Raw genomic sequence first — 18,632 nt, 5'->3', positions numbered from 1 at the left:
AACCATAAAGCCTAATGAATTTATTTCAATTGACTGATTTCCTTATATGACCTGTAACTCAGTAAAATCGTTGAAATTGTTGCATGTTGCGTTTTATATATTTTCCAGTAATACATGACAGAAGACTGAAATATAACAAAATCATTTGACATAGAAACATGGAATGTTGATTTTTTTAATAATGTTTATTAATTATGAAATAATGGAAAAATGTTACTAACATCCCACCCATGAGGCCAGTAGGTCATTTGACTGCAGGAACGGGCTACATGGGCCATCCTCGATCTGAAACAAGTCTTGTAGTCTTAAACACACCAGAAATCCTAAGTGAGGAAGCAAGGCCAAAAAGATCCGGTTCAAAGATCCGTCTCGTTTGCAAACGACTCATCACTAGAGTGTCAGCTATTGACAGATTGCAAGGTCAGTGCACTGTACACATTCCCAACACATACTTCCCACTCATATTCACATACTTTACGCTGGATCTTTTAGATTAAGTTGCTAGAGTAATTCGACTGAGTAATTCAATGGCATCCAATCAAGTTTTCAGTAAATGTTTTAACTCAGAACAATTAAGTCAAATATAACATCCCATTACTTACAAACACATCCAATTCTTAATTTCAATACATTGGCCCATAGAACTGATTTCAAAATGTAGGATTTTTCGCAATGGTGTTGTGTGGCACTTTGTGACATATTTGATTTGTTGGCTCTCCGAAATGTGGCGTGTGTGTATATAAATAACAGAAGTGACTCGCCTATCAGTGATGTGTGTGTGTGTGTGTGGGGGGGGTGGTTGAAACGTGTGGATTTTTCCTCTGCATTGCTGTCTCGTTCCCCGCGTTCCCGCTGACATGTCTGATCAGAAAGTGATGACAGCCTATGATTGTCAAACAGCCTGTCGCTGAGTGACAGGTTGGCTTTGGCATACGCTAATGCTCTCCCTCTTTCCCCTCTTCCGCCTGTTTTTGACACATCTCCTGGCAGTCGGGGTTGGCTTAACTCGGAGTGAAAGTTATAAAACACAACAACAACAGACACACAGGCAGTGAGTGCACCACCAGGGGAACTCAATCTCTGTGTGTTGTTGTGCTAGGGGAGTCGTATTCAATGTCGCACGTCAAAGTTCCCACTGTTAGGTGAAATGGAAGCCAGCGAAGATAGTGACACTGTGGAAGTCGCAGCCTGGGCTGAGACGGGTTTGGCGAGTGTCTTGCTCAACTCAAAATAAGGCCTATACCCATCAAACTCAATGACTGGACAGCTAGGATACGTGCAGCACTTTCTAATAGTCAGTACAGAGTGTATTCCTGGATTGTGCATCTCCAGAGATGTCCACCATAACAAATATTATAATAAGTGACAATGCTTGTGAATAATAACTGCCATCCTTCGTTTCATTATTTAGTGTACCTCCCTACAGTCAAACAGCCCTGTGTGCAGTATGTCAATGTCAACAACAATATGTGGTTTATATCTGCTATGCTAATACAGTGGGCTTAACTTAGTCAAATGTGCTAGTCTTTGCTTTACATAGAACTGGCCTTTGCATTGCTTCTAGTTATAACCAGGGCACAGTAGCTTCACTATCCAACCAGCTACAAGGAGGAGGATGCATAAATTAGAGTGTATCCTTCAGAAGGACTTAAGCCCCTCCCCTAACCCTAACACTGACGATGGAAGAATGTTTTATTTTTACAGAGGAATCCCAAAATATAAGTGGTAAAAATAAATGTAGCTGGTTGTGCCAGACATTTTATAGATAGAAGATAAGTAGCTGATTGTTTTTAAACGTGTGCATGCTTTTCTCCTGCGGGAAAACAACGGCTGATTCAAAGGGGGTGTTGTGGATTTCAAAACGGTTCCACGAAAGGGAGCCAATAGGATACACGAGGTTCTTTAGTAGGAGGAGGGTATCGAGTCAAGGAGGACACTCCACTGTTTGCCAATTAACTTATTGACACTTTCCTTGGCCACTCGACCGCTTATCGGTTTCCGGGTCACGGAGGAGAGGAGGTCGGAGTAGTCGAGGAGTGAACCTATTTTTGCCCAAATGAGAATCTCAGCATCTACGGAAGTAAGCCACGCCCACCACCCTTCTGATTGGTGCTCTGGTCAGCTGGGACTCTATGGATGCATCTCTATAGTCAGAAGTGGTTTACTCTACTCATCTCCTCATCTCCTCTCCTCATCTCCTCCCCTTCATCTTCACCTCTCTGAAAACAAAGATTTGTTGTCTGCTCTTTAATATCAGTACAGATGAAAAAGCACAATGAATGTAATTGAAAGACAAATATTTTTTTATAAAGCACTTCCAAACAAGGACTTAAAATCAGCTGAGGCTCCCCTGGCTATTTGCAGGGGAGCATCCCTGCATTTGATTAATCCATTCTGCTGTAATTGTATTCAAGCTAACAAAAACCTGATCACCTGGGAATCTAATTGACATGAAAAGTAGGTGTGACAATGTATTCTCAAAGTGTGACAAACTATAGGCCTCTGTCCCCCGCAAACTTTGTTGAAGTCAGCTCTGCTGCTTCCGTCGCAAGATCTGGGACACGGCAAACTCTCGGTGGAAATGTTAGGTAAGACGAAAGTGACAAGCCAGCATCCATCCCCTCTTCAACATGTCTATTTATATTTATATTCATATTCATGAGCTATCGGACCATCGTGTAGCCATGCATTTAGTGTTATTGCTAATGGTGAACTTCAGCCTCCCTCCTGCCACCTGACAGAGAACGACGACTCTAGCTGAATGACAAAGGACCAGCAGTTCTGTGTGCTAAATCATCGACCCTGACGTGGGTGCGGCAGAAGCGAAGGAATTTAATCTGGGGGACTCTCCCCTTCACTTTGGGCATTAAGTGGATTGTTTGTTCCCCTATTAATAGATCTCTTAAAGACATACAGATCCTTCAGAATGTATTCACACCCCCTTTACTTTTTCCACATTTTGTTGTGTTACAGCCTGAATAAAACAAATATTAAATTGAGGTTTTGTGTCACTGATCTACACACAATACCCCATAATGTCAAAATGTAATTATGTGTGTAGAACATTTTCTAAATTAATAAAAAATGTAATGTCTTGAGTCAATAAGTATTCAACCCCTTTGTTATGGCAAGCCTAAATAAGTTCAGGAGTAAAAATGTGCTTAACAAGTCACATAATAAGTTGCATGGACTCATTCTGTGTTCAATAATAGTGGTTAACATGATTTTTGAATGACTACCCCATCTCTGTACCCCACACATACAAATCTGTAAGGTCCTTCAATCTAGTAGTGAATTTCAAGCACAGATTCAACCACAAAGACCAGGGAGGTTTTCCAATGCCTCGCATATAATATATATTTTTTAAATGAGATGTTGAATATTCCTTTGAGCATGGTGAAGTTATTGATTAGGCTTTGGATGGTGTATCAATATACCCAGTCACTAAAAAGATACAGGCATCCTTCCTAACTCAGTTGATGGAGAGGAATGAAATTGCTCAAGGATTTCACTGTGAGGCCAATAGAGATTTTAAAACAGTTAAGAGTTTAATGGTTGTGATATGAGAAAACTGAGGATGGATCAACAACATTGTAGTTACTAACCTAAATGACAGAGTGAAAAGAAGGAAGCATGTACATAATAACAATATTCCAAAACATTCATCCTGTTTGCAACAAGGCACTTAAGCAATTCTGCAAAAATTGTTGCAAAAAAAATAAAAGCGTTACGTTTGGGGAAAATCCAGCACAACACATCACTGACTACCACTCTTCATATTTTCAAGTATGGTGGTGCCTGCATCATGTTATGGGAATGCTTGTCATCAGCAAGGACTAGCGAGTTTTTTAGGATGAAAAGAAACGGAATACAGCTAAGCACAGGCAAAATCCTAGAAGAAAATCTGGTTCAGTCTTCTTTCCAATAGACACTGGGAGATTAATTTCAATTTCAGCAGGACAATAACTCAAAACACAAAGACAAATCTACACTGGAGTTGCTTCCCAAGATTACATTAAATGCTCCTGAGTGGCCTAGTTACAACTTTTAAAATCTTTGGCAAGACTTGAAAATGGCTTTCTAGCAATGATCAACAACCAACTTGACAGAGCTTGAAGAATTTTAAAAAGAATAATGGATAAATATAAGATACAGTTCGCTTAACTAAATCACTAACATTTTCCTTAATATGGGAAAAGCACAATATCGAGGAAGTTGCCCTTACCTTCTTTTCGGTTCAAAGGTCACCCCCTGAATTGTAATGATGATCTCAGTTCTCATCATACACTCGTCTTGTTCCCATTGATGAGGTCATAATGAAGCCTCTCCAGTCCCCACAAAATGCCCCTTCCCCCTCTAGAGTCTTGTTACTACATCAGAGACAGGAGAGCCAACCATGTACATGACCCCAAAAACCATGTACATGACCCCAGATATATATTATGCATAGATAGACTGATGGATGAGGATGGAGAAGAAACAGTGTACCTTCAAAGTGACATGGCGGCTGACAATGTCAATGATGTCGGCAGCACCAGCGGCAGTGATAGATATAAACGTTTCTCAATCAATTTTAAATCGATAGGACATGTCTGTACATACTGTGAGTGCTTCCGGCAGGAAGCAAGTGAGGTATAGTCTGCTTCTCAGTATGGATGCATGACAATGAATCATTATTATAGTTGACTTTTTTGTGTGTGATGGATATTGTATGAATATTTCAATGTTGCAGTAATGGTGGGGGACTATCAAGCGAATGCGATTGTCGCTCTCATGACAAGTGAATGCTATGAACATGAGACTGATTGGGACCGCAGAGGTAGAAGTCATGACTATTGCTGTTCCGATAGGGAAACATACTGTAAATTTGATCAGACAGTGTTGTTGTTGACTTTGAGTTGTTGTTGACTACCAATAAGGACACTGCAGTTATGGAAAGTGTGTATGACTACCTATCTAGGTTTGTATACGACCATCCTTTGAAGTAGAAAGCTCTATCCCCCATCTCCTCCCATCATCCCTCTGGAGTCCCATCCCTGCGAGAATCCACCTGACAGCACTGCTGTACATAGAAACACCTTCACCTCTCAACATTATGCGGATGCATCGTCCGTGGGTCGGGTGAGCCTCCTTCGACATGTGTCAGCAGCTCGCAGGTTTTTGGCTAATGATGCCACACTGGCTAGACCACTGCCCCTCCGTAGGCTCCCGCAACCAGGAAACAGCCGTCTCGCTGATTAAAAACAAAACCAACCCCCCCAAAAAAGCAGGAGGGAACATGAACCACTGTCAAGTCAGACTTGATGAGGACACAAGATCTGTGTCACCTGAATTCACAGGCATAATTATGACAGCCAAGTTGTGATCGCCTGTCTGGGACGTGTCACTTTTTGGAGTTTGCGCTTATTCTCATGCAAATGTCAGGAATCAGGAATGGACAGAATGTGAATGAGACTCCACACGTTACGGGACCCACCACAATGTCCAAGGCTTATATACCAACCATGTGACAGCGGTTTCTCTTGTACCTCGGGGGGTTGGAAAACACATTGACATTAAAATCGGGCAACCTGTGCCAGGAATAGTCTCAGGTAACAAGGGAATGTCGACAGAACCTCAGGCTTCGAGAAAGAACGAGCCATCTCTCTTCCTCAGGCCCTAAAGGACAAATCTACATTTTCCTATACACAAAAGGGGAAAGAGTTATCTCTGTTATTACTAATGTACACAGGTGACTTTTTTCCTTCTCTTATCAATTTAACATTTGATTGCTAGAGGAATCCCACTGCAGCAGTAGTAGCATTTGTTGCCTGTGGAGGCCCTATGCAATTACAGACTGAAGAAATATCATTCAGCCCGGGTGCAATTCAATCATTTAGTCTCAAATGCATGGAAATGTATACTAATCTTACCACAACGCATGTGGACTGAGGGAAAAATACATAAATTAGACATAAAAATGTATTTCTTCACATTGTTTGTACATGAGATGGTATATCCCTATCCATGAGATGGTATATATCCCATCAGTCAGAAAGGATATAATGGCTTATTGAGTCACTTCAAGGTAAATTATACCGAACAAAAATATAAACGCAACATGAAACAATTTCAAAGATTTTACTGAGTTACAGTTCATATAAGGAAATCAGTCAATTGAAATAAATTAATTGGGCCCTAAACTATGGATTTCACATGACTGGGAATACAGATATGTATCTGTTGGTCAAAGATACCTTATAAAACCCAGGGGTGTGGATCAGAAAACCAGTCAGTATCAGGTGTGACCACCATTTACCTCCTTACACATCCCCTTCGCATAGAGTTGATCAGGCTGTTGATTGTGGTCTGTGAAATGTTGTCCCACTCCTCCTCAATGGCTGTGCGAAGTTGCTGGATATTGGCGGGAACTGGAACATGCTGTCGGACATGTCGATTCAGAGCATCCCAAACATGCTCAATGGGTGACATGTCTGGTAAGTATCCAAGCCATGGAAGAACTGGGACATTTTCAGCTTCCAGGAAATGTGTACAGATCCTTGCGACATGGGGGAGTGCATTGTCATGCTGAAACATGAGGTGATGGCGGGGGATGATAGGCACGACAATGGGCCTCAGGATCTTGTCACAGTATCTCTGTGCATTCAAATTGCCATTGATAAAATGCAATTGTGTTTGTTGTCCGCAGCTTATGCCTGCCCGTACCATAACCCCATCACCACCATGGCGTACACTGTTCACAACGTTGACATCAGCAAACTGCTCGCCCACATGACGCCCTACACGTGGTCTGTGGTTGTGAGGCTGGTTGGACATACTGCCAAATTCTCTAAAATGACTTTAAAGGTGGTTTATGGTAGAGAAATGAACATTCAATTCTCTGGCAAAAGCTCTAGTGGACATTCCTGCAGTCAAAACTTGACACATCTGTGGCAGTGTGTTGTGTGACAAAACTGCACATTTTAGAGTGGTTGTTTATTACCCCCAGCACAAGGTGCACCTGTGTAATGATCATGCTGTTTAATCAGCTTCTTGATATGCCACACCTGTCAGGTGGATGGATTATCTTGCCAAAGGAGAAATGCTCACTAACAGGGATGTAAACAAACGAGTGCACATCATTTGAGAAAAATAAGCTTTTTGCGCGTATGGAACATTTCAGGGATATTTTATTTCAGCTCATGACACATGGGACCAACATATGTTGCGTTTATATTTTTGTTCAGTGTACAACAGCATTTAGACAAAATAAAGGTAAAATAAAAAGTTAAGCTATTCAACAATGAAGAGGTATGCTTTTAGTTGCTTCCAACAGTGACTGATGCCAAAGCGAAGATGCTGTAGCCTGTCATCCCCACACACCTGCGGGCATCATCAAGAAAAAGTGCCTGATAGATTCAAAAACACGGTTTGGCAGCCATCATTATTCTCCAAAGAGACGCTTTTGTCACATCTCCATTCTTCAGGAGCGTTAGCCTGATGAATAGCGGCTGAGCTCTATCTCTGAACACGGTTTACTTCTGACAGGGCCACAACACTTTACAAGATGGCTGTATTTCTAGCAATTGAATGAACACTGTCCGACATTAACGGTTTTGTTTTGAGTCTTCATTTCCTATCTTCAGGCCTGAAGGCCAGGAAATGGAAATGGATAGATCAGCCATCCTCAACAGGCGGACTATGGTCCGAATTCAAACCCAGAAGAGGCTCATACAGACCACTGGCCCTGACAAAAATTAAAATAAATAAAACATGTGGTGGCTTGTTACTACTGTACGCCAAATATCCACGGAATCTTTGCCACAGGAAATTTGTGTGACCTGACCTTCTCAAATGGTAGTTGAGTATCCCTGGGATAGATGATGGAAGTTAGCGACTAATCGTTTACAGTATGATTGAATCACAGCAGCAATGCAGAGTACAGTTTAGGACATCCCTACTCCCTATGACATACAGTAAGTCCCTACTGGGATATAGGTGAGGTACATGTCGTTCAACACTGTGGTAAGGATTGTAATTCTTATGTACTTTTACTTGTACTCTTGCAGGTGTCTGAGTGGAACAGAGAAATATATGATGAGTGACACGGGGTTGTTTATATTATTTACACAGTTTCCCTTTGTATTCATTTTGTGAGGAGGAAATGAACGTACAACGACATGTCTGCCACAAGTCGCAAGACTTTACATTCACTAACCATGTTTCCAGACACAGTTTTTATGCAAGTAAAGGAATACCATGTAAAGAAAATCAACAGCTGTGATGGAAACCGGACGTTTCGTTACAAGTTTATAAATGCCTACAGATAATTTGTTCGTCACACTGGTGGGACCTTTCTTGTGTCTGTAAAATTCATAATGCGAGAAATTACGGTGGAAATGCCTTTATGCGCAAATATTGATATAATAACCATCATATCGATGACATGGTGTGTGGTCCTCCCACTAGGACTTAGAAAACCATGCAGTTTATTAGGCTACAGATGAAATAAATTGTGATGAACTTCACAGGGTGGTGAAAGTGCACGGTGATCAGTTTGATGGTCCTTTACAATAACTAAGGTCTTATTCTGGTGACATAATGATCGATGCTTGACAGCAGTTTGACAAATACAGATATTCTTATCCATAATAATGTCATCATGTAGACTAGCCTACCCACACAGCCTACCTGTACTGTAGGCTATCTGCCAGCTGTTGGGTAGAGCACACGTGCCAAGACCAGAGGAGACACATTTGCTATTTAAAGCAACAGTTTTTGTGACAAAACTATCGGTGGAGTCGATAATGCAATGGAAACATATTGAACTTTTTATTTTGTATTCGGTACATGAAAACTGAAGGAAAAAAATTCTGTTTTGTGTGCACTACTTCATCATCACACCCTACTGGTGGGAAATTGCGCGTATTTTCTTGATGCAGATTTTTTAATATTCGCATGAAAATCTGTCACCAATTGGATAGAAACCTAGCTACTGTCTCCAATTGTCTGGCCACCAATACATCATGGAATGATATTTTCAAAAATAGTCAAATTCATTTGCAGTACACTGCAGCACTCTGACTCAGGGCTTTTCCTTTTGATTATTATAAATCGTAAACATATAGAATTCATCATGAGGCCTTTTGCTGTAAACACCCTTTTGCTTAACATCATATTTATGCCACTGCCTGTGTGTGTGTGTTTGTCGGGTACTATTGATGACATCTAGCCAATACATTTTTCGGTTTTTCTTTAAAGCAAAGAAAGAGGAATCGCAAGAGAACAAACAAAACATTGGCTGACTGATTGAGGGGCTGTGTTTGTGTGATGACAGCTCCTTTACAAATGAAATCTAGGAAAACATATAATCATATTTCCTGTGGTTGAAAGCAATGCTGGTCCATGTTAAAACTTAATTCTGTGATTGGGCTTTTCTATCATGTGTAATGCCTTCAGAAAGTATTCACACCCCTTGACTTTTACCACATTTTGTTGTGCTACCACATTAATGTAAAATGGATTAAATGTAGATTGCGTGTCAATGGCCTACACACAATACCCCATAAGGTCAAAGTGGAATTAGGTTTTCAGAAATGTTTACAAATGTGCTTAACAAGTCACATAATTTGCATTGACTCACTCTGTGTGCAATAATAGTGTTTAACATTATTTTTTTTATGACTACCTCATCTCTATACCCCACACATGCAATTATCTTGTAACGTCGGCTTCCAACTCACACCCTCAAACATATAGGTCCCCTGAACACAGCCCACTTTCCAGCCCACTTTCCAGCTTACACTCTCAAACACCCAGATCCCCTGAATGCAACTCACTCTCCAGATCCCAATCACCTGAATTCTAATCACCTGTTCACACACCTGTATGTCATTATCACACTATTTAGTTCAATTCTTTGCACCGCATCACTGTGAGGTATTGTTTTTTTTTGTGACACGTCTTTCTGAGCTCTTTTTTCCCCTTGATTTTACTCCTCCCGTGCATGATAGTTTTTGCCTGCCTCACTAATGATGCCTTTTGCCTATTCCCTACCTGTACTTTAGCCTATCGGATTTTCTGTTATCTACCCATTGCCTAGACTACGTTACTAGCCTTTTCTCTGCCTGTACTGTTGCCCTTTTGGACCCCCTGTGTATGACCTGCTGCCTGCCCCTGGACCCAGCTACCTGCCTCCTCCTGTGTATGACCTTCTGCCTGCCCCTGGACCCAGCTACCTGCCTCCTCCTGTGTATGACCTTCTGCCTGCCCCTGGACCCAGCTACCTGCCTCCTCCTGTGTGTCTCCTCCTGTGTGTCTTCTGCCTGCCCCTGGACCCAGCTACCTGCCTCCTCCTGTGGTCCTTTACAATAAACACCTGCTGTGCTTGAAACCAGCTCTCTGTCTCCCCTCGTGTTCATTACATATCTGTAAGGTCCCTCAGTCGAACAGTGAATTTCAAACACAGATTTAACCACAAAGACAAGGGAGGTTTTCCAATATCTTGCAAATAAGGGCACCTACTGGTAAATGGCTAAAAAACAAAGCACATATTGAATATCCTTTTGAGCATGGTGAAGTTATTAATTACACTTTGGATGGTGTATCAATACACCTAGTCTCTACAAAGATAGTGATCCTACCTAACTCTTTTGCTGGAGAGGAAGGAAACCGCTTAGGGATTTCATCATGAGGTCAATGGTGGCTTTAAAACAGTTACAGAGTGTCTTGTTTTGTACAAAATAATAAAATATAGTACTACAGGATATTTCTTAACGTAGCTCTTTATTAGCTAGCTACAACTTGCATGTTCACTTATCTCCAACCATGATCAACTGACCATGACCTAACCATCTGTGTGGTCTTAACCAATCATAGCACAGTATGATACGGCGGTAAAATGCATCCAATTATAATTCAGTATGTTTACACATATGAATATTACACAGAGTTGACTGGCTGTTATAGGAGAAAACTGAGAATGGATCAACAACATTGTAGTTACTCCACAATACTAACCTAAATGACAGAGTGAAAAGGACGCCTGTACAGAGTAAAAATATTCCAAAACATGCAACCTGTTTGGAAAAAGGCACTAAAGTAACTGCAAAAAATGTGGCAAAGAAATTAACTTCATGTTCTGAATACAAAGTGTATTGTTTGGGGCAAATTCAACACAATACATCACTGAGTACCACTATTCATATTTTCAAGCATGGTGGTGGCAGCATCATGTTATGGGTATGCTTGTCATCGGCAAGAACTAGGAAGTTTTTTGGGCATAAAAATAAACGGAATAGAGCTAAGCACAGGCAAAATCCTAGAGGAAATCCCCGTTCAGTCTGCTTTCCAACAGTTACTGGAAGACAAATTCAACTTTCAGCAGAACAATAACCTAAAACACAAGGCCAAATATACACTGGAGTTATTCCTGAGGGGTCTAAGTTAGTTTTGACTTAAATCACCTTGAAAATATAGGGCAAGACTTGAAAATGGCTGTTTAGCCAACCAACCAATCAACAACCAACTTGACAGAGCTTGAATAATTTTTAAAATAATAATGTGTGAATATTGTACAACCAAGGTGTGCAAAGCTCTTAGAGACTTACCCAGAAGGACTCATAGCTGTAATCACTGACAATGGTATTAGTTCTAAAATGTATTGACTCAGGGGTGTGAATATTCATGTGTAATTTAGATATTTCTGTATTTCATTTTCAATAAATTTGCTAATATTTCAAAAGTAAAAATCACTTTGTCATTATGGGATATTGTGTGTCGATGGGTGAGAAAGAAATACAGTTAATCCATTCTGAATTCAGGCTGTAACACAACAAAACAAAATGTGGAATAAGTCAAGGGGTATGAATACTATCTGAAGGAACGGTATATGTGCAGCATGTGATACCAGACCATGAGTTCAAATGGCCTTGAGCGTTTGCTAGAGCCTGCCTGGAGTACCAGATGGTTTGCACGTTTGGGACTGTTCCATTGTGCCAAGCAAGCTCAATCAAGCACAGGTAAAGCATTTTTAATTATATTCCAGTAGATAGTAGACTATACCACTCAACCAGCAACTTCTTTACATAAAGGGAACTTGGTAAGTGGACCCCACGTCTACCCAATCAGTGACTAAACATAAGCCGATACATAATTTCATAAAATACTGTACCTGAACTTCTCCCAATAAATGTTTTCCATTTAAGAATATTTCCACCTGTATGTAACAACTGAACAAACCCCATATATTTGTTTTTCAAAGCATTGTTTACCCCTAATGTTTATGTCCCATATCGACTCAACTTTTCTCTGTGACTTAAATCCCTTAGAATGTGTTTTTTTCCTTTTATGGCTTCCAGGTACTGACTTCCCCAGCTCCTTATTGTTTCTCTCTAAAATGCCTCAGGCGAGTGTAAAAGAGATGTGTGGGGTGGCAGTACTGTGTCATCTTAAATACCTTCCGGAAGAAACCTGCCATGCCCCCTTTATCAAGTTCCCAGGTGCCTCAGAGAAATTGGAGGCTTAATTCTATAATACACCTGAAACTGTTAAGTCCCTCACAAATCCTGATTTTAATGACAATGTCCTTTATTCTCTATATTTTGGCAAGAGAAGTGACTAAGCCTACTGTATATACCCATTTCCTGTGGTAACTTAAATTTGAAACTATTCCTACTGGGATTAAATGTGCTGAGCGTCAATTCTTTGTGTTCTGATTTTCTCAAATAGTCAGATGCCATTGACTACTGATCTCTGAACTTGTGGAGGACAATTGCTCTGGCCTATCTGTGATGGCATAGAAACTAATCTCTTACTGTAATTTACAATGTGTATGTTACAATATCTAATGACATCATTGGATTGGGCAGAAGATATTAGATTTTGCAATCATCAAAACAATAAGTTTAGTTCTCTACCGGTCACACTGGTGTAACTATGATACTATTTAACCAATGATTTATGGCACATGACATACACAACACTTATGACTATACTATGACACCTGTCATTACCAATCCATGACATTCAAGAGATTCGTAATATTATTTGATTGACTGATGTGTACGGTTTTGGGAAACTATTTGTCCGTTCAAGTAAAAGAGAGTTTGAGATATATTCTCTCTCATACCCAGTATTGTTCTTTTTCTCTGTGGCCCCGTGTCCACAACACATAACCGTCCCGTAATTGAGTTAAAAGGAGTAAACGTTTGATTCCTGAGGCCCACGAATCCCCCCGGAATCCAGTGTGTTGCGTGCGAGGCAAAGCTATGCAAATCTGCTTAATAACTGTGCCTCCCGATGTTGCCGTCTGCTCTGCAGGTAACTGCATTGTGGCCTTACTTATGATTACAGCGATTTACATAGTCTAAGCGCTAGGACCGCGCTAAGATCATTAACAAAAGGGGAAGGCCGTCACCAGAAACAGCAAACTGCTATGAGAAGACAGAGAAGCTTAACAGGCGCTGTTGTGCCAAACCCAGAAGTTTCTCGACTCCATTGTCACGTGAATCTCTTCAAAGTGCAGCTTGTTGGTCACTGTGACACATTACCTTGTTTCTGTGACTTCATTAATGCTCATTGGTGTTTGTCATCAAGAGGCTGACAGACAAACACAATTTGACAGTCAATATGAGTGTCTCTAATCAGTGATAAACTAGACATGAGAAAGGTCATGTCTTGACCACTTAAAACACAAATATTTTTTCTGAGGGTCAGGTTATCTTGAAGTCGAGAATTTACATATCCATTACGAATAAATAAAATGTATGTTTTCCTCCATGACGCTACATAGCCTTATTGAAAAAAATATCCAATTTAACAAAGCAGAATCCAGGTTTAGAGTTTATTTTACAATTGCAGAAAAAAAACAATACTTTCATGATTTAGAGGATAGATTTCTGAACAGTATTAATGATAAAACATTGAAATGTATAATTTATTGTGCATTGCATGTTTATTTTAACATACAGTACCATGCATCAGAAGAGATGGCCGTGTAGTTATATTTAATCATGTAAACCACAACGAAGGACCTACTTTTCATTGAAAAAAGGACATGTCTGGCTCTACAGTATATATATACTGTATATATTTATACCTATATACAGTACATAGTTATTTGTTTTTTCCATATTTTCTATAAAGTGACAATATAAAAATGCACACAGTACAAAGAATGTTGAGCTTCTGCAAATAGCAAGATATGATTACATACATTTACACATACTTGCTGATCATTTATATATTTATCAGTTTTAAAACTTCATTTACAAGTTGAAACTGAAGCGGCACACAATCATAAAAATACAACTGGTATCAAAGCAAATATGGCAATACCACCATGAAATAATACTTGATTAGTGAAACAAATATGCAGAGAAAAGCTTAACATATTCATGAGTATTCTGTTCTTTCTGCAGTTTGTCAGCAGGCCTACATATCATCCTTTAACATGTTCTATCCCATATGCAATTTTGAGGTGATCAGAAGTGAGAATCTAAACGTTGAAATGTCATCGTGCCATGGAGTTTATTTTAACAATCCTAATGTGTGCCTCTTCATAGTAGCCCAAGTGCAGAAATCCTTCTTACTTTTTCTCTTAAAATGTATTTCCAATATGATTAGTTGAAAACAACAAAAAACCTTCATATCAATCACATATTTTCAGAATTTGTGTGTTTGTGTCAACATTTTTTTTATGTTGGTTTAATTCACTGAAAAACATGCACAGACAAAAGATCCTAAAGATCATAGAAACTATCTGCTGAATGTGTGTTGAAAAATAAAAGACAACTGAAATCCAAAACAGAACATGGCCCAGTTTTATGACAGCAGTTACTTCGGACTGATTCCAAAGTCTCAGTTATGATGCAGTGCAGTATTGAGATATAGTGCAACAATTCAGTAATCAGTCATGCCATCAGCTTTGTCCACCTCATTTAGGCTTTATCAAACTTTTCTAGTTCAGTGACAAAGATGAGGTGGTCCTCTGGCGACTTGCCATGTGTTTTGCTAAGGTGAAGCTTGACCGCGTGCTTGCTGACAAAGGTCCGATTGCAGAGCGTGCACTGAAATACAGAGCCTGAGTCTTCCTCGGTAAGTCCCAGGGAACTGAAAGTCTTCTCTGTTATCATTCTGGTAACTGCCTGCTGCTCCCTAATGTGATCTATTGAAAGCTTGGAGAGTTCCTTCATGCTAAAGCCTAAGTGGGACTCCAAATGATTTATGTAAGAGGAAGGAGTCCTAAACTGAGAGGCACAGTCACTGCACAGAAACAGGGGCTGGCCCGAGTCAATGTTCTTCAGGAATTTTGTCCCGCCTGTCCTCCTCAGCTGGTACTTGACGTTGGCCAGCCAATGGGAGATAGTGGTCAAGGAGAGACCGGTGAACTTGCAGATGTGGACCCGCTCCTGGGGGCCTAGGTCAGTCATGACGAACTTGCCTTCAGACGTCTCCCGGAGACAGGAGGTAAACTGGGCCTGAAGGATGAGGAGGTGCTGAGGATTCCAGTTGGACTGCCGTCCTTTCCTTTTCTGGACTGCAGAGAGCTCCTCCAAGCCATCCTCAAAGGCGCTGTTGTCTGCATCAGATTTCTCCGAGATGGAGGACGGAGTGGAGGATTTGGGCGTCAGACGGCCAGTCAGGTTCTTGACCATGTCGGAGATGTCCATCAAAGCATTTTGGGACGACAGAGATTCAGACAAGCTTGAGAGGATGGGTCTGTTGCTGTTATTGGTATTACAGTTGGTAGTGCTGTTTAGCGTAGTGGAGGTGCTGTTCGTAATTAGTCCGTTAGTGACTTTGGATTTCGTCAAGTCCATGGGCTGGTCATTGCTGTCATAGAATCGATTGATTGACTGAACTTGTTTGACCTGAGTGGAGACGTTCATGGGCTTCTCCAGGATGTTGTTACTGATCTTGTACAGCTTCGACAGAGGGTCTAGATAGGGGGTGGCCGTCTTTGAGGCCTTTCCCAAGTGATTGTTCATGATGGACTGCAACGCACTGAGGGGGTTGACAAAAGGCTGCTCCGGTGAGTGATCAGTGATGATTCCCAAGCTGTTACAGCTGTTGCCAACTGCCGTTTTCTGCACGTCTGTTCCGTTCTTCGTTGACAAATCTGCTTTGTTGTCTTTTGCCTCTCCCTCTCTGCTTCTAGGCTCACTCTGATCCTCTACGGCAATGTTTTTCACTGGCTTGTTGATGCTATCCACCTTGGGTGAGCCCTTCCTCTCCTTGGACAGTGGACAGGGTGACTTGGCAGATCTCGCTTTGCATTTATTTTCGGAGGTCTTTTCCTCCTTCTCCTTCTTCACAGTGACCTTCCCTGTGACTTTTTCCACCAGCTCTTCCATGGCCAACACATTGTTCTTGTGGCTTGGAGGTGGGGAAGGGCTGCTTGGAGAGTGGATCAGATTGCTGGAGTCAGAGGACATCATCTTCAAGCTGCTAGTGCTGAACAAGGGTTGAACCACCTGGACACTCTGCATGGAGGACTTCAAAGACCCATGGAGCTGGTAGGCAGCGTGGATGCTAGGGTAGCCAGCACCACCCCAAGTGGGCGTGCCAGTCTGGGCCTTGCTGATTGCACTTGACACAGTGAACTCTAAGGACTTCAGGATATCCAGACCTCCTTTGGGAGTCTCCTCCAGGTCTTCCTCTGTGAGATACTTGTAATGTCCAGCCTTGCCAGGTTTCTCGCATTTCTCAGTCGGATCCTCTTTCTCCTCTTTGATCTTCTTCTCTGGTTCACTCCTCTCCATGTTCTCCTCATGCTCCTCCCTTTTCTCTTCAGCGGAGGAGGAGTGCAAGGGAGGAGAATCAGGCTGTGACTTCACATTGGGCACCAGGAGTCGTGTAGAGGTCGGAGGGAGAGGAATGGACTGTATATTTTCCTCAACCACGGGGTCAAACACCAACTGCTTCCCCTTTTTGGATGCTGAGTTGGTCACTTTCAGAAAGTGTCCTGTGACCATCATGTGGGCTGTCAGTTGTTGCAGGGTGTCGTGGGAACTCCCGCACTCCATGCATTTGAGGATCTGGGCCTTACGCGCCTCAAACTGCCAGGTGTAACTGGCGCCATTTTGGTAGCCGTAGCGGTTATTCGCTGTGACATAGGGGTTAACTACTTTCTGGTCTTTTGAGGTCTCTCCCAGGTGTACACCAGGTGTGTTGTGGACAAACTCTGGTGAGCACGGGGACACCAAGTCCTGAAATGCTCTTTTTCTGGTAGGGGGCACCAGCTTTGAGACGAGGGCTGACATGGGTTCTTTTAGAGGCACTTTCTGGTAGTGTTTCGTTTTGATCATGTGGACGCTCAGGTCCTGCAGGGATTCAAAGGAGTGTCCGCAGTACATGCACTTGAGCACCTTTTGAGCATCCTCCTTTCCTTCCATCTCCATGAGGGAGCGCTTACGGGGCTTGGACCACCTCTTTCCCCGCTCCTCCTCCTTGTCTTTGTTGTCATCACGGTAGTGGCCTGACTCACTCATGTGCACCGTGAGCCCCACCAGTGTGTCATAGGCTCCGCTGCAATCCTTGCACCGGAACTTGCTGGCACCGGTGAATACTGGGCCGTAGAGCTTGTTGTTCTGCCGGTACAGCTGCACAGTGCTGAAGAGGCTTGGCTCGGGGAGGAGATTGTATGGTGTATGCTGAAGAGTTTTGGCCAAAGCTGCTTGGTGCCAGTCGTAGGCCACTCCACCGGTGCTGGCAGTGTTGGTAGTATTAGCGGTGCTTGTAGCGCTAGTGTTGCTGGTAGTGTTGGTAGGTGCAGAGGTGCCACTGCTGCTGTTGGTGTGGTTATTATTGTTCACAAGGCTGTTAGCATGACTGTTAAGGATAACGTTGCTCCCCTTGAGGTTGCTTCCATTGCTGTTGCTGATCACACTGCTGACCTTGTTGCTGTTACTTCTCAGCATGTCCATGGTGATGCTGGACCAAGAGGCTTCAGAGATCAGGTTAGCATAGACGGCTTTCATCTGCGCCAGGCTGTCCTGCAGAGACAGGCCGTTGGGGACCTTCAGGTGTTCTACTTCTCCTCTGACTGCCTCTTCCTCCTCCTTATCAAGTCCGTCCTTGGAGGGAGTACTCTGGAAGTCAATAAGCTGGTCGCTGGTATCACTGAGCGGAGAGGCATAGCCGGCGTCCGGGTTGGTCCCATTGCTGAGTGGGGAGTTCTGGAAGCTGAATCGGTCCCCGGCGTCGTCATCCTCGTTGCAGAGGTACTCGCCGTCATGGCCGTCTAAGGAGAGGCCGTCGTCCTGCAGGTGCTCCTCATCGATCTTGTCATCAGCCTTAAATTCCTCCTCGTCCCCATAAGCTGAAAAACACAAGAGGAGAGAAAAAGAGACATCAGCCAACTCATTGGGGCAGAACATTCCATCAGATGTGTATAAAGATTCTTGATGTGTTTATCCCGTAATGTGTGTTTGTGTTTAACGTGTGTATACCATGCATGTCTGTATCTCTGAGTGTGTAAGAGTGTGTGGGTGTAATGATTCTTAAGATATTTTAGTCAATAGTCCTGGCAGAGGACGCAGCTTTGCAATTATAAAAGTGGCAAACATCCATATCTTGACGATGATAGATAGTCCCCTACACTGTGCAGCCTAACGAAGGTATCAAACAGTATGGCTCAGCAAGGGTAAAGG

General features: G+C 42.2%; 1 protein-coding gene across 1 annotated transcript in view; it reads right to left on the bottom strand.

Moving 5' to 3' along the window:
- Positions 1-13,808: 13,808 nt before the first annotated feature.
- The window catches only part of LOC115175812 (teashirt homolog 1-like), a 34,823-nt gene continuing 29,999 nt past the window's right edge, over positions 13,809-18,632 (bottom strand). Inside the window, exon 3 of the mRNA XM_029735340.1 lies at positions 13,809-18,301. Within this exon, the coding sequence (XP_029591200.1) occupies positions 14,919-18,301 (3,383 nt within the window). The 3' untranslated portion in view covers positions 13,809-14,918. The remainder of the gene's footprint in view (positions 18,302-18,632) is intronic.

This window comes from Salmo trutta, chromosome 36, assembly GCF_901001165.1.
Source record: "Salmo trutta chromosome 36, fSalTru1.1, whole genome shotgun sequence".
Taxonomy (NCBI): Eukaryota; Metazoa; Chordata; class Actinopteri; order Salmoniformes; family Salmonidae; genus Salmo; species Salmo trutta.
The sequence above is the reverse complement of the archived record's forward strand: the minus strand, read 5'-3'. Positions and strand labels throughout refer to the sequence as shown.